This window comes from Lissotriton vulgaris, chromosome 8 (assembly GCF_964263255.1).
Source record: "Lissotriton vulgaris chromosome 8, aLisVul1.2, whole genome shotgun sequence".
Taxonomy (NCBI): Eukaryota; Metazoa; Chordata; class Amphibia; order Caudata; family Salamandridae; genus Lissotriton; species Lissotriton vulgaris.
The window spans coordinates 139527504-139543045 of NC_141696.1; the positions used below are offsets into that span (position 1 = coordinate 139527504).

At 42.5% G+C, this 15542-nt stretch overlaps 1 protein-coding gene across 1 annotated transcript in view; it reads left to right on the forward strand.

Moving 5' to 3' along the window:
- C2CD3 (C2 domain containing 3 centriole elongation regulator) overlaps positions 1 to 15542 on the forward strand; it is a 607356-nt gene that overhangs the window by 314978 nt on the left and 276836 nt on the right. Inside the window, exons 27-29 of the mRNA XM_086933829.1 lie at positions 10671 to 10876; positions 12051 to 12181; positions 13418 to 13579. Coding sequence (XP_086789955.1) covers positions 10671 to 10876; positions 12051 to 12181; positions 13418 to 13579 — 499 coding nt within the window. The remainder of the gene's footprint in view (positions 1 to 10670; positions 10877 to 12050; positions 12182 to 13417; positions 13580 to 15542) is intronic.

Genomic DNA, 15542 nt, shown 5'->3' on the forward strand with positions numbered 1-15542 from the left:
AGGTGCACCAATTATCCCTAGACACCTGCGACTGACCTCTGTCTTTTGGGGTCATGAGACGATGAGAGAGAGGCAATGTGACCTGTCATCACTCAAAGATCTCTAAGCAGTTGCAAGACCTGGCATCCTTGACGTGTTTTCCTCTGTCTTTTTGCCCTACCACCTGTATTTTTGATGTTATGCTGGACTTCTTTTTTGCTGTTTTATGTACTCCGTACACTTTACCACTGCTAATTAGTGCTCAAGTGCAAATGCTACCTCTGTCATTTTTAATTCTGCTGGGTTCTCCATAATTTGCATATTTGATTTACTGGTCCCTAGTAAAGTGCACTGTGTGTGCCCAAGGCCTGTAAATCAAATGCATCTAGTGCGCCTGCAGCAGTGATTGTGCCAACCATATAAGCACCCCCTGTAAACGTGTCTCCAGCCTACCATTGCAGTGCCTTTGAGTACAGTTTTAAACTGCCAAGTCGACCTGGCAAGTGCAGTCTCTTGCCAGGCCCTAAGCCTCCCTTTTACTACATGTTGGACACCCCTAAGGTAGGCCCAAGACACTCCCAGGGGCAGGGTGCAGTGTATGTTAAAGGTGGGACATGTGTAGGTATGTATTACATGTCATGATAGTGAAATACTGCTAATTTCGTTCTTCACTATTGCCAGGACTAGCTCGCCAATAGGATATTATTGGAGCTGCCTTGTATGTTTGCTGACTGGGAACACATTTTAAACCTAGATTGAGGACAGATTCCTCATCCCTTGTCAATACTTTCGTGGATAAATTGACTATTGTCGATGGTGGGATTTCTATGATTTGTAAAAGTTTCTGCGCGCGGGGCGCTGTAGAGTGCGGGGCGCTGTAGAGTGCGGGGCGCTGCGGGGCGCTGTAGAGTGCGGGGCGCTGCGGGGCGCTGTAGAGCGCGGGGCGCTGTAGAGTGCATGGCGCTGCGGGGTGCTGTAGAGTGCGTTGCGCTGTAGAGTGTGGGGCGCTGTAGAGTATGGGGCGCTGCCGTGCGCTGTAGAGTGCGGGGCGCTGTAGAGTGCGGGGCACTGTAGAATGCGGGGCGCTGTAGAATGTGGGGCGCTGTAGAGTGCGGGCGCTGTAGAGTGCGGGGCGCTGCGGGGCGCTGTAGAGTGCGGGGCGCTGTCGAGCCCGGGGCGCTGTAGAGTGCAGGGCGCTGCGGGGCGCTGTAGAGAGCGGGGCGCTGTAGGGCGCGGTGCGCTGCGGGGCGCTGTAGAGTGCGGGGCGCTGCGGGGCGCTATAGAGTGCAGGGCGATGTAGAGTGCGGGGCGCTGTAGAGTGCTGTAGAGTGCGTTGCGCTGTAGAGTGCGTTGTGCTGTAGAGTGCGTTGCGCTGTAGAGTGTGTTGCGCTGTAGAGTGTGTTGCGCTGTAGAGTGTTGCGCTGTAGAGTGTGTTGCGCTGTAGAGCGCGGGGCGCTGTAGAGTGCGGGGCGCTGCGGGGCGCTATAGAGTGCAGGGCGATGTAGAGTGCAGTGCGCTGTAGAGCGCGGTGTAGAGTGCGGAGCGCTGTGGAGCGCTGTAGAGTGCGGTGCGCTGTAGAGTGTGTTGCGCTGTAGAGTGTGTTGCGCTGTAGAGTGTTGCGCTGTAGAGTGTGTTGCGCTGTAGAGCGCGGGGCGCTGTAGAGTGCGGGGCGCTGCGGGGCGCTGTAGAGCGCGGGGCGCTGTAGAGCGCGGGGTGCTGTAGAGCGCGGGGCGCTGTAGAGCCCGGGGCGCTGTAGAGTGCGTTGCGCTGTAGAGTGCGGGGCGCTGTAGAGTATGGGGCTCTGCGGTGCGCTGTAGAGTGCGGTGCACTGCGGGGCGCTGTAGAGTGCGGGGCGCTGTAGAGTGCAGGGCGCTGCGGGGCGCTGTAGAGTGCAGGGCGTTGCGGAGCGCTGTGGAGTGCGTGGCGCTGTAGAGTGCGTGGCGCTGTAGAGTGCGGGGCGCTGTAGAGTGCGGGGCGCTGTAGAGTGCGGGGCGCTGTAGAGTGCAGGGCGCTGTAGAGTGCGGGGCGCTGTAGAGTGCCCTGTAGAGTGCGGGGCGCTGTAGAGTGCGGGGCGCTGTAGAGTGCGGGGCGCTGTAGAGTGCGGTGCGCTGTAGAGTGCGGTGCGCTGTAGAGTGCGGGGCGCTGTAGAGCGCTGTAGAGTGCAGGGCACCGCGGGGCGCTGTAGAGTGCAGGGCGCTGCAGAGCGCGGGGCGCTGTAGAGTGCAGGGCGCTGCAGAGCGCGGGGCGCTGTAGAGCGCGTTGCGCTGTAGAGTGCGGGGCGCTGTAGAGTATGGGGCGCTGCGGTGCGAAATGAAAACGTTATATGTGCCTTTACTGTAAAAGCCTACCAGCGTACTTCATAATGAAAACACACTGCACGCAAAAAGAGATAACATTATTTAAATGAGTTGCGCCAACTGAGTCTAACAAAAGATTACGTTAAATATGCCTTTACTGTACAAGCCTACCACCCTACTCCATAAGAATAACACACACGCAATGCACGCAAACGAGAATAACATTAATTAAATAAATGGTGCCAAAGGAGTATAACAAGAGATTATCCAACTAGCGAGTCGTTAGAACGCAAGGCATTGCACAGAAAGAGGTATGACATTATTTAAAATAGTCACTGTCATGCTCTCAATACAAAACAAAATAAACGCTAAATGTGCCTTTACTGTAAACGATACCCGCCTACTTCCTAATGAAAACACACACGCAGTGCACGCAAACATGGACAACATTATTTAAATGTAAGCATTGCATTGCCAGCTAACGCTGCCGTCAGGCTTCCAAAAATAGTTACAACGCTAATGGCGCCATGTTAATAAAAAACACAGCTCCAAAAGATTACAGCTTCGTAATGATTGCATTAACGCCTAACGCTGCTGTTAAACTTACGAGAATGGTTAAAACGCTAACAACGCAGCTTAAAAAGATTAATGAAAACACGACTTCATAAAAAGTAGCCTGAGCCATTTGTACTTTAAAAGAGAGCCCAACAAAGAAGTATTTCGAAAGGAGTAAGAGCCAAAAGATAATCTATGAATATTGACATCAGAATAATCAAACCAGCTGCTTGACCCATTTATTCTCTGTCATGTTTGCAATACGAGATGGAACGCTAAATGTGCCCTTACAAAGAAGTGTTTTGAAACCAATACGAACGTGCATGTTCATTACAAACCAGCTTACACATGTAATTGTAAGAACATGCACTTAATATATTTAACGGGTCATATTTAGAAGAAGATATATTTTAGTGGCTGCCAGTAGTTGTAGTTGCGAGATGTTAGTTTCTACAAAGCAATAATTTGCATGATGCCACACACACGCAGTGCACGCAAACATGGACAACATTATTTAAATGTAAGCATTGCATTGCCAGCTAACGCTGCCGCCAGGCTTCCAAAAATAGTTACAACGCTAACGGAGCCAGATTAATAAAAATAAATAAACCAGCAGCTTGACCCATTTATTCACTGTGATGCTTCCGATAATTATAAATGTGCCTTTACAAAGAAGTGTTTTAAAAGGAATCCCAGCGTGCATGTTCATTACAAGACGGCTAAAAATAATTAATCATGATGTTCAAAGCAAGCCTGTTCATTCCAAGCCAGCCTCAGCCAGCCTCGGCAAAAACGAAAGTAATAAAAAAGCGAAACTGACACTGCCACTGCAGACAATGCTGCGCGCTCCCGAGGTGAAATCCGACACTGAAAAAGCTCGTAACACTTTGGTGTCCACTCTCCTAAATACTGATCACATTAGTTGTCGAGCTGACAGCATTCATGCTTCGCATGAATGCTAACGTCAGCTCGACCTAAAAAACAAAGCCTAGTCTACTAGAGAAGTGGGCATGCAACCAGTCTCAGACAAAAAAGCATAATAGGCATAATTTTCTGGTAGATTGCAATCTGTAGGTGCCAAATAGCATAAATAAAATGCAAACACCGGAAAACAATAGTGGTTAAAGTTTAAACTCTTCAAAGAACTGTCGCAGGAAGATGTTAGAGGAGGACTACTTCATTACTCTAATATCTGGCTTGCATGGCCCATCTTCTGGCTTGTGTAAACATATTTTACAATCTGTGTCAGCCTTGCGTGATTGCTCCCACACTTAGTCAATCAATCAGTCAATATTTCGGTTATCAAAAACCATCAAAGTAATGCATTGATTTAACCCCTTCGGTGCTGATGACGGCTCCCGGTCGTCATCAGTTACGGTGGGCGTGTGCTGATGACGGCCGGGAGCCGTCATGACCACACCCGTGATAGGAATGTTCCGCACAGGCGCAGAATTCCGGCCGCAGCGGAGGGGTTAAATACACAATTACATGTATACATTAATAATGTTAAAAAGGGAATAAAACTATTTACTGTTCATTCACAGTCATGATACACATCAAAAAGATAAGAATATATAAAAACAAGCTACAGTACATGAAATTAATGTAATAGATTCAAGGCCCACCCGGCATCCGAGGGAACAACAATCACACAGTGCCAAGCCACAGGGCCAAGCGCAAGTGGCTTATAGTACTATCAGGGATTACTATTAAACATCATTAAAAACTAAGGCATTGCCTAAAATGCACAGGCATAATAAAGTGCAATATAGTACAAAAGAAAACAACTATTTCCCATATGCAAAATCCCCTAAAATACCAAAATTATACATTTAAGAACAAGCATTTGCAATGCAATCGGTCTCGCCTTTGGGACCTTATATGTATGTAGCTATGCAGCACATTAGCCAGGGTGCTGAAACCTCTACTGGTCTTTAACACGGAGGGAATGTAAGCACCTAACTGCGTGACATGCCAGTTATGAGAAAATATGGAGAGAAATATTGCCTTCCAGCGGGAAATGGTATAGTCCAAAGCTCTGTTTTTAATATAAAATCAGGGCCTTCATGGTCATTTCACACAAAAAAACAAGATTTGGAAAAGATATTGTTTACAGGTTCTTGTGGAAGACAATTTCTATGGACTTAAATCAAGATAATGCTAAAGTGATTCTGGTATTTTACTGACCTCTGCTGGTCGTTTTCTATCAAGACAGTTAAATAGAGGCAGTTGAACAGAAAAAAAGTCCATAGGCGGAAGCAGGCAAGTCCTAGGGATGATCTCCAGGGCCCACAAAGTACATACACATATAAGTATATAATAAGTACAAGAGGTCTCGAATGCTCGACCTAAAAGAACACTATAACAGAGCTGTGTTCTACTTGTACCAATCTTTTAAAAAAAAAACAGGCTCACTGCGAATATATAATCCACGTGTCGGTTTTTAATATCCGGTATGCCTCCAAATAGTTTGGAGTCACCAATTTGAACCATACCAGACGAATCCACTTGTGGCGAACAGTTTGGTATTTTGGACAAGATAACAGAATATGCTCCTCAGTTTCAGAGTGCCCATCGCAGGCAGGGCATGTACTGTTAGTCGTTTCATTACTCCACCTTCTTGCAAAGGCTTTGACTGGGAAATTTCCCAATCAAAAATGTACATTCAAGATTTTAGCATGGAGAAGTATTCTAGTATCTCGAAATGGTTCAAAGTGCAGAGTAATCTTAGACCCGAGATACTTAATTGTTAAATGCCTATTGCTCCTATTCAGAACATATTGTTCATGGACAAATATCCAGTAGCGAGACTTTAAGAGTTCAACCTCTGACGTAGAAATAAATACATTTCGGGTTTTCCTACAATTTAGTTAAACCCAGCTTTTCCAACCAACTCGCTGCGAACTTTAGCCAGGGGACTTTCAATGCGTTTGGCAAGTTCATTATTTCTTCCAGAGAATTTCTTTAGTCAATTAGCTCCGAGGACGACTACAGCCTTACCAAGCAAACCAAAGGTTTCAATTTTGCTACATCAAAAGTTCTTTTGAGGTCAGTATCGAAAAATAAGGGCACAAATGAGGTGCTAGAGGGGACTGAAATTAAGGTTGTTTTAAAATTATTCTCAGCTATGACTAATTTGTGCAAGTTGTTCTAGCCACGTGGATCAGCGCCGTATAAGGCAGCACTCTGTGCCACAGCTCTGTAAACATCTAAGGCAGGGGAAATAGAGCGGCAACTGGTTCTATCTAGTGTGCATTTGTAGGGTAGCTTTAGATCTATGCTGGACTATTAAAAAGCTCCAATTAAGTTCGGGACTGCGAAAGAAAGTTTTATTCCCAGATAGTCAAACGGGCCGCCTCACTCTATCTGCAGATTATGTTCCCAGGTCATTTAGTTCTTTCGCTCACTGGTCATGCCCCCTTTCAATATCCGCAAAATACCATCCTTATAAAATATTTATTTTCCTTTAGAATATGTTCCAGTTTGATGGGTAGTCATTTTGAAAGGACCTGCTGCCTCGAAACTAAAAGCTGAAGTATTTATGCATAGCTTCCTGCAGTGCAAACCACTATACACTCCAGCTTAATAGCACATCCCTACTCAGGGAAGCCCACCATCAGAGAGCGAAGGGGCATTTCAGATACCAGACCACTCTGCCCTTTGCCTCCCTAGATGTATATTATGCATCACTGTTGTGCTGGCACTGCTTGCTACTTCATGTGCAGCTACAAGGCCCAGGAGCATCCTTATTAATGCTACAAAGTTAATTATTTTGGTACATAATAGTGTTGGGGCCAGTATGGTTCATGTATGGTGTGATGTTGCAAAAGATTGCTACATACATTGACATGGGAGATCTTGGAGGAGAAAATTTCATTCAAGCAGAGGCTTTCCAGAAATGTCCTAAGTGCCAGAAGATGTGTGTGAAGGGGTATTTTTCTTGAGTCTTATATAGCGCGAACTTGACCCGAATCGGGTATCAGAGCGCTTTACATAGCACCAGTTAGGTTACATGAGGACACATTCATTCTTGTTAGGCACGGGAAGATGAAGGGATTTGCCCAGAATCACAGGATGTTTTAGCGTCATTACTGAGACTCGAACCCAGTTCCCCACGTCCGAGGTAGAGCGCCTTAGCTGTTAGGCCAACTTCTCTCCAAGAGTTAAATTGAATCCTACCGGCGTGAGCAATAACCTTATGGATTGTGTCCCTTAGCAGGTTTCATTGTACCCAAAGCACACTGCAAGTATTGTGACTTTCTTTATTGGATGGGATGAACTACCGTGTTAGCCAGAAAGGGACTTTTTATGGGTCGATTTTCTTCTAGACAGGTCACAGGCATTTAAAGTTAATTTGCTAATTATGAGCCAGTACAGTTGAAATTGTGCTGGACCAGTGTGATTCCAAAATTTTATTGCGATATAAAGTGTATCTGCCATGTACAAACTGTAGAGCTTGGAATTGGCTCTTACTGATATTGTACAGTAGAGTGTGAGTGTGTCACTTCCTGCCAGAGAAGACTTTGGTGCAGTGGTGACTTTTAAGTGAGCTACATGTGGGCCAATTAGAATTTTGTTTATTATATTTGTTATTTTTCTTTGTTTTGTGTTAGACAAATTATGTTTAGAAATTTAGATGTGTCTGGACAAAACTATAGAAGGCATGCATATGATCAGGGCTGCAGGAATCTATATAAGTATTATGAAATCATTGCGAATAATCCCACAGTATCAACGTCCACAGTAATTGAGTTTTGAGTTGAAACTTGTATTCCACAAAAAGCCTTCCTCCCAAACTACCAATCTTGGTTCATCTTTGAAGTAGTTAGAAAGCATTGAGATGCATTAAATCTTAAGGCTAAACTAAATATGTGATTAAATGACAAGACGGTTGTAAGGTATGTCTGAATCTTCTCAGCACTCGAACATTATCCGTCCTCTTTCTATCTCACTCTGTCGTCTTTCCGCATGTCTTTTTCTCCTGCCACTATTTTTCTTTCTTTCCCCTTCTTCCTCTCCTTACCCTTTAGCTCTCCAAATATGTTATCATTTATTTTCGTCTTTTTATTCTCTTTCTCCAGGTTCTTCCTTTCTCACAAATGTAGTGTTTTTCACTGTCTTTCCCACTCCTCGTATTTTGAGTTTCTCTGTAGCTCTGTCACCCCTCTCAGTTTTGCTGTGGTTTTCTCTAACAGCCAGGGGAAACGGCCACTACAACGCGGCCGTTTCCACGAAAACCTTTACCACGCATGCATGGTAACAACGAGAGGCTTTACCACGCATACCTTTACTACGAAATACGTAGTAAAGGTATGTGTGGTAAATGGGAAAAAAAGGCGGGTGGTTTGGGGGGTATCCCCCAAAAAATTAAAAAAGCATGGGATTAATAAAGGGGGGTTGGGGGGGCTCCCCCCACCAAAAAAAGAACTAACCTGAAGTGCCGAAGATCAAGCAATCAGCGTTGTTAAAGAGGAAACGGAATTAAACTTCTGCTTCCTCTTTACGACGTACGGCCGACGTAACCAAGAAGATGGAGAGGAGGCGAGTGAAAAAGGTAAGGGGAAATGTAATTAAAAAAAAAAATAAGGGTTAAGGGATGGGGTAATTATAAGGAGTGTGGAGGCTGGGGACGTGTAAGGGGAAAACGTTGTTAATCTATGCGTGGTAAAGGAATATTAGTGGTAAAGGTTATGCGTAGAAAACAAATTCCGTTGTAACGCATGCGTGGTAAAGGCATGCGTTGCAACGGAATTCGTTGTAACAACATATAACCTCCTGCCAGGTGCACGGTGGTGAAAGGACATCGTATTTGAGAATAACATTTTTAAGAATTCGAAAAGTCCATCTTGTTTAACTAACCTGATTGTCAAGGCATTTAGATTAATTCTGCCTCCTCAAGCATTCCTTCTCCCTTTCACCCCTTCCATCCCCACCACTACTGGCACGGGTCATAACGTCGATGTATCCTTTTGTCATCTTTGCACCTTGGTTCTTCTTATAACTAAATTTACTTCACTGGTCACTGATACAAATGCTGCCCTTGCCACTAGTGCTGCCAAAGGGTGGTAACAAACATTACTGCTGTAAACGTAATGTCTTGTGCCCTTTAGAGATTTTCAGAAGTATCTTTTTGATGCCTGCTTATTTTTTTCTTTTGCTCATATACTTTGCTCATATCCAGGATAGCTGTTTCAGGAAGACGCAGAGTACATCTAACAGGACTACATTTTATGAAATATCACAAGCAACAACGAATAGTCCGATATGTTGTGCAATTCACTGCTAATACTGAACATTGCTCGCAGACAGATTGAAGTATTGCTGACCAAAGTTTATATGTTCGGATGGAGACAGATATTTCCTACAGTTCAGCTCATCAGGCAGGGTGTCACAGAGGGAGAGGGAGGAAGAGGGTGATGGAGGGGCTGAGTGTTGTGGAGAAAGAGACAAGAGATCACATGGTGTTTGACAATTATACTGCTCAAGATGAAACTCTTATGATGTATTTGTCAAACAAAAACGGACTTTCCCAAAGCATGCAAAAAACGTCGTTGGTATTGAAGTAGGCTATGTTGGACGTGAAATTCAGTTTTTTCAAGCTTGTGCTTTTTAATACCACAATTTTGGAATGGGGCGTGCATCCATGCTAGGAAATGGTAAAAGTACATAGATTTCATTTTGTTAAAAACTGTTTATGGACATTGAATATAAACACTTAAGAATATAGCAGTAAATTAAATGTATTTTTAATTCAATTTGCAGCAAATCAGAATTTCCATTTTTTGGGCTACAGAGCCAACACGAGATTGCCTGAAGGTGTGCAGGCCTAGTCTTTTTCAAGATTTTTGTAATCAGGCTGTTCCTTGTGTTTAGGGAATGTGGCCGTTTCCTTCGTTTGTCTAGGATGGACCTATGGCTGGTAATTATTTATTTCATGTGCACCTTACATCTCAAGGTATTCAAAAGGAAAAATATCTTCTCAGTTTAGGACGATCTTAGTCCTGTGAGCGGGAGCACAAGTGAATATCTAGTCATATGTGGTCTAGGTATGAATCGGGGGTGATTCTTGACCAGTTCGCATGATATCTAGCATCAGCCATGAGTAACAGACGTGCATCATTCCACACAATCATTTGAGCGAGCCTCTGTGTCACTATAGAGCAGCTTGTCGTCCCCTCTGCATGACCTGCAGACTCAGCAACCACTCTTGCAAAAAGGACCTGGTTTCCACAGATCACCAGCGTGCCATGTTAGAGCTTCTGTGTCACCAAAGTGGAGCTTTGCATGACTCACAGGTCATCAGTGTTCCTGTTGGAGTCTCTAAGTTGATGTCAAAGGTAGGGTTGGGTACCTATTTGTATAGACCTCCGAGAAAAGCCCTCTCCATCTATTGAGTCAACCCTTGGTCTTGTTCAGGTTGTCGTCTCTTTGGCATGCAGTCTGCTGCTTGTCCTGCTTCAAAAACATCTGAGCTGCCCAAGCCGCTATCAAAAACTAGTCGCCTTCTTGGAGCTTGCTTTTTGTCTTGCATTGATTCCCTGCCAACAGCCACTCACTGCCTCCTACATCAGTTACAATGCTCATTAATTCCATGTTAATTTTATACTCTTCCATATTGTTGTTTTCTTGCTTGTCAGACATAGGCGCATAGTTCTTTTTAATTTCCCTATTTCTTTTGTGATATTTTGTCCACTTTTAACTTTGTCTTTTAGAACAGAATAACTTTTGCTATAATCCCAGGGTTTGTTTCCTAAAAGGAAATCCTGGTTTGTTGAAGTATTTTCTCTGTTAGTTGTTCGTGTTGAATATATGGTTCATGTGATCCGCTTTCCTCCCCAGATATTGAACGAGTAATTGGATTTGCTTCTGTGGATCTCTCTCCCCTGCTGTCTGGCTTCCAGTCAGTCTGTGGCTGGTATAATATTGGCGACTTCAGTGGCCAGTGCCAAGGCCAGATTAAAGTAGCAGTCACTCCTCTGGAAAGTATTTTACACCTCAAAGAAGAAAAACGAAAGAGGAATGAGTCCAAAGCACTGGATGCTCAGGTAGGTGGTTGTTCTGTATTAATTTGATGGGCAGTTTTTTGTGAAAACTTTGCAGCTATTACCACTGTTCAGCCATACTGCTGCAGTGCAGAAAATAGGATTCTTTGGGACTTTCTAGATCTAGAGGGGATACTTCTATTTAATACTTGCCATCGGTCTATTAATTTTAGTATTGATATCGTTTTCCTGAATTTGTTTATGGAGATGTGATAGCACTGTGGAGAAAAGGATACGCGTATATTACTAAAGGGCACTCACCGACTCACAATTTGTATAGGATTAGGCAGATTAAAGATATAAATACTGTTTTTTTGTGTGAAGAACCTAAAATAATGTTTTACCATAGGGTGTACTCTGGGCACTCCTCCGTGAATCTCTGGGAAAAAGAGAGCACGCAGGTATTATCCATGTCTAGCCAAGAGAGATAGATTAGGAAACAAGAATACTTATAAAGTGGAGAACTAAAAACGCTGCAACTAAATCCAAGTACTGTAGACTAAGAGGCAACATCTCTTGGGTCCAAATGCTATATTAGAACATGGCATATAAATGCAAAGATTATGTGAGATCAGTGAACAAGAAAGAAACTTGGTAAGACTTAAAAATAACTTAGAAGTGAGAGTCCAAGAGCTGCGTTGACAAGACGTTAGGAACGCAGCAGCCGGAAAGTGTAGTCTGCAGGTGTGAGCACTGCTATCATGCACGAAGTTCAGGTATTGACCAACCCCTCCCCCCATAAAAAAAAATCCTGAGCTGCCCCTCAACCCACTATCAAGCACTTGCCTTTTAATGTGCTGAGACTGGAGATAGAATAGTAAGTGAAGGCAACCCCAAAACAGTTGGGCAGTGAGTCGAAATTTTTGTAGGATAATTTTTATGGGAGGTCCGGAGCTTGTAAGTTCATATTTTGGAGTCTGTTGTAGTAGCTTGTTCCCAGATGGAACCTGGATCCATTTGACTCTTAAGCAGCTGTATCACTCGTGGATCAAAACTCCCTTGTTCATCCCCATCCTTAACATGAATATCAGTCTTGAATCTCTCCCTGGATTGTCTTCTTTCTATCCCAGGCCGATGCAACCCTACATTTCGACAGCATGTCACCTCCTTTGATCTATCAGCCAGGAGTCGATGGTTAGGCTACCACTTACTGTTTATTTTCCTTCTCATTTTTCAGGCTCCTCTGCAGAGCTCGGCCATCTTCCAAGCTGGTCGTGTGCTCTCTTCTTATCAGAGCTACACTGCGGCACAAGAGCACCCAGTTGTTAATCCCACAACTCAAGACACTAATTACCCAGCCTATGACAGGTTTGTATTGATTGGTGGAGCTCACCACACTTGAATAGTTTTCATTTGCTTCATCAAGATTAAATATTGTATTCCCTAAGTGTTACTTCCTGAATACCTATCTCTGCCACTTGTTTCAAGTCCGTTCCATCAAATTAGCAACCAAGCTTTTGGATGGGAGACCATCTAGTCAAATGAGGCAGAATTCTTTAGCATATGCAATAAATTAAACAGCAGAGTTCTTAGATTGAGCCCATCTTGAATGGATCAGTGTAGACTAGGCAAAACATGCAGCAAACTACTGTGCTCCTGGATTTTAGGGTGCTACCGTTTAACAACAGGCAGTGACTCTAATGCCAAGCCATGTAATATATTTCAGGAACTTCCTCTAGGAAAACAGTAAAGACCTACTATGACTGACGACCTTCTACTCTTCCCAGGTTAACAGTTGTTAAAAGATGATTTTAGCTGGCAATCCTTTATGGCAGAGGCTGCCAAAATAAAATGAAATATTATTGCAAAGGAATTAAAAAAGCAACGATACACTGATTCCTAGTAAGCAAATATTTTATTACCGTTGGCAGAGATTGCATATATGCAAAAACAACAGGAATAAAATATGAACCTCAAAGATTGAAAGAATAAAAATAAAAAACTATTTAAAAAAAGATTGCCACTATTAAAACTACAGCATCACCCTAAGTTATGATGTACCGAAAATCAGTTCTAAGACTTTTACAATTGATGGATGAAGTCTTCGAAACCAAATAAAAATATAAAGAAAGAGATCTTTCAGCATCTACAAAGAATGTATTATTGTAATCACAGAAAATGTCTAGAAAGTGCCCCTGAGTGTTATCACAAACAGGGAAAACAAGCGTTAGTGGCACCATGATTAGGAATATTTTTTCTTGTTTAAAAAAATATATCTGCTAAACATTTGTTTAGGTTAAAAAAAAATCCTGCGTTTTAGTGACCATTACATTCTCACCTAGTTTCAGGTGAATTCAGGAAACATGATGATTTGAAAACTATGAAAGTATATGATGCTACACTGCCCATTCTCCTCTCATTGCTGGTCCTCCTTGTTGAAATGCAGTCAAGCAATACCTTTTTAGATAAGTCTAGCGGCATCGGTCTTACTGTACATGCAATTCTGTCTCTAGTCTCACAATGCTCTTCCATTACTTTGCTTAATATACATGTCTGTGATGTGTTGATTAAATTCTATTACTCTCTTAAACCAATCTTTTTAAGAATTGGTCCTTCTGGGATATGGTCCACGCGTCATGAAGAGCACATGCAGAATGTACGCCGATTTCATGAGTCCATGCAGCAGGTGGAACGGAACACACAGGACACAGGGAACCTTGATTCACTGTCTCTCTCTTCACGGTCTTCACTTCTCACTGCACTCAGGTACAACTCATGGCAACTGTGGTTCATTATCATCTTGCGAAGTTCTGAGGAGAAGCATTATGAGATTGTCAACAGCTTGTTGATTAATAAAAGTCTTCACAATATGTTAACCACAAGTCATTTGAAATAAAATTAGGTGAATAGAAAAAGAACCGCTTCTCTTATACATAAATTGAAGTAATAGATGTCTAGAACAGTCGCAAAGATGTGTTTAAACGAAATCATGCCTTACATATCAATTACTTTAGCCAAACGTCTGGCTGCTGCTTCTAAGCCAATTCTAAACATACCTCTGAGGCTAAGAAGGATTAAGGCAATGCGTGCGTGTCCTAATAGTTTTCACCTCAGCCAAAGGCATTTAAATATGTAGAACACTCAAATGTGTTACACATTACACAATCTTGTCCTGGTACTGACAGAACAATTTGATGTATTTGGGAATATTTTCAAGCCACTCCTGAATTTCACCGAGGGCCAGCCTAATGATCTTATACCTGATGGAATGGCATGCAAATGATCTATATCGCAAAGGTAAGAACATAAGGTATATAAAGGTAACTTCATAGTTGACCAGTCTGTATAATGCAGCTGGAAATGATTTGAGCTGTAAGTTCAGAAAAAATCATAGTATATTGAAGTAAAATGAACAATCCATGTTTAGCCTTATAAACTAGGTCACTCCTGTACTACTTTAAAGGCATGCTTGTTTGTTGCCTCAAAGTGACTGAGTTTCTGTTTCTATGCTTTATATGAATTGCTCATTCAGATATATGCGTACAACACAAATTATGGAACAGATTTCCTGCTCATTCAACAGTACTATACATTTTTGGCCCTGTTACCATGATTTGGCAATATTATTGCATTACATTTCATTATGAACTTGAAGAGAATTGTTGGTTCAAATGGAGTGCTCAGAAACCTCAATGGGTGGCTGAGAGGAACATGCGTGGAACATGTGCCTACCTCCAAGGTACCCTCTATTAAACCAGATCTCGGTTAAGACTGAGGATGCTCCTCTGGAAAAGGGAATTGGTGCCATTCGCAGAACCAGGAAAAATCATCAGGTTGACTTAAAATATAAAGGTACAAAAAACAAGATAGTAAGTAGCCTTGTTCATTCCAAGATTTGTCAAAAAAGATGTGCCTTTGTGGCTGTCTAGTTCCAGTATTCTATGGTTTAATCTTTGTGGGAAGATCTTTTCCAAAAGATCAACTTGGTTGCAAATTCCAATAATTGGTTCAAGAAATAAAATAATCTTAAATGCTTTGACTTTAGGGGTTTGTACCAGGGATGAGGGCAAGAGACAATAAGTAGAGTTCACTAGTACCAAGGTCATTAAATGTGAGGATGCTGTCACCCCATCATTCTTGCTTTTCTCTCCAGTCAGTCTTCCTCAGCTATCAGTACCATAATAAATAAAAATAGTTAAATACATTGTTTTCCAAGTAAATACGTAGAGGAAGAACATTTGTACCAATCACTGGACCTAATGTGTGATAATCGAATTTAGAGACTATTTCAGCTAAATATTTTTAGTGAATTTGTAGCTTTGTCGCAATAATTCTGTGACAGTCTGTTTTCCCCACTGGTGTATTAAACCTATTTAATAAAGTTCAACACTTAGCAGGAAAAAAATGTTTATGTATTCAAGTGACATTAAGAACTTGCATAAAAACACTAACTATGAGTGATAGGCCTACCGGATATAAATCTTCTCCTAGACAAGATTATAACCCAATTCACTGATGCCATCATTATGCCACCCTTTTTTATTATTGTTTTTACCACAAAATTGAAATTGTTTCTCGAAAAAGAAACCTATATTGAAGAGTTAAATGGATTCTTCACAATGTCTTAAAAGGATATAAGTGGTTAACTGGTGCAAATAATTATAGGTTACAATTTGGCTTTATACTCAATCATCCTATCTGTATAATAAAGTAATGTAAAATAGGGGGT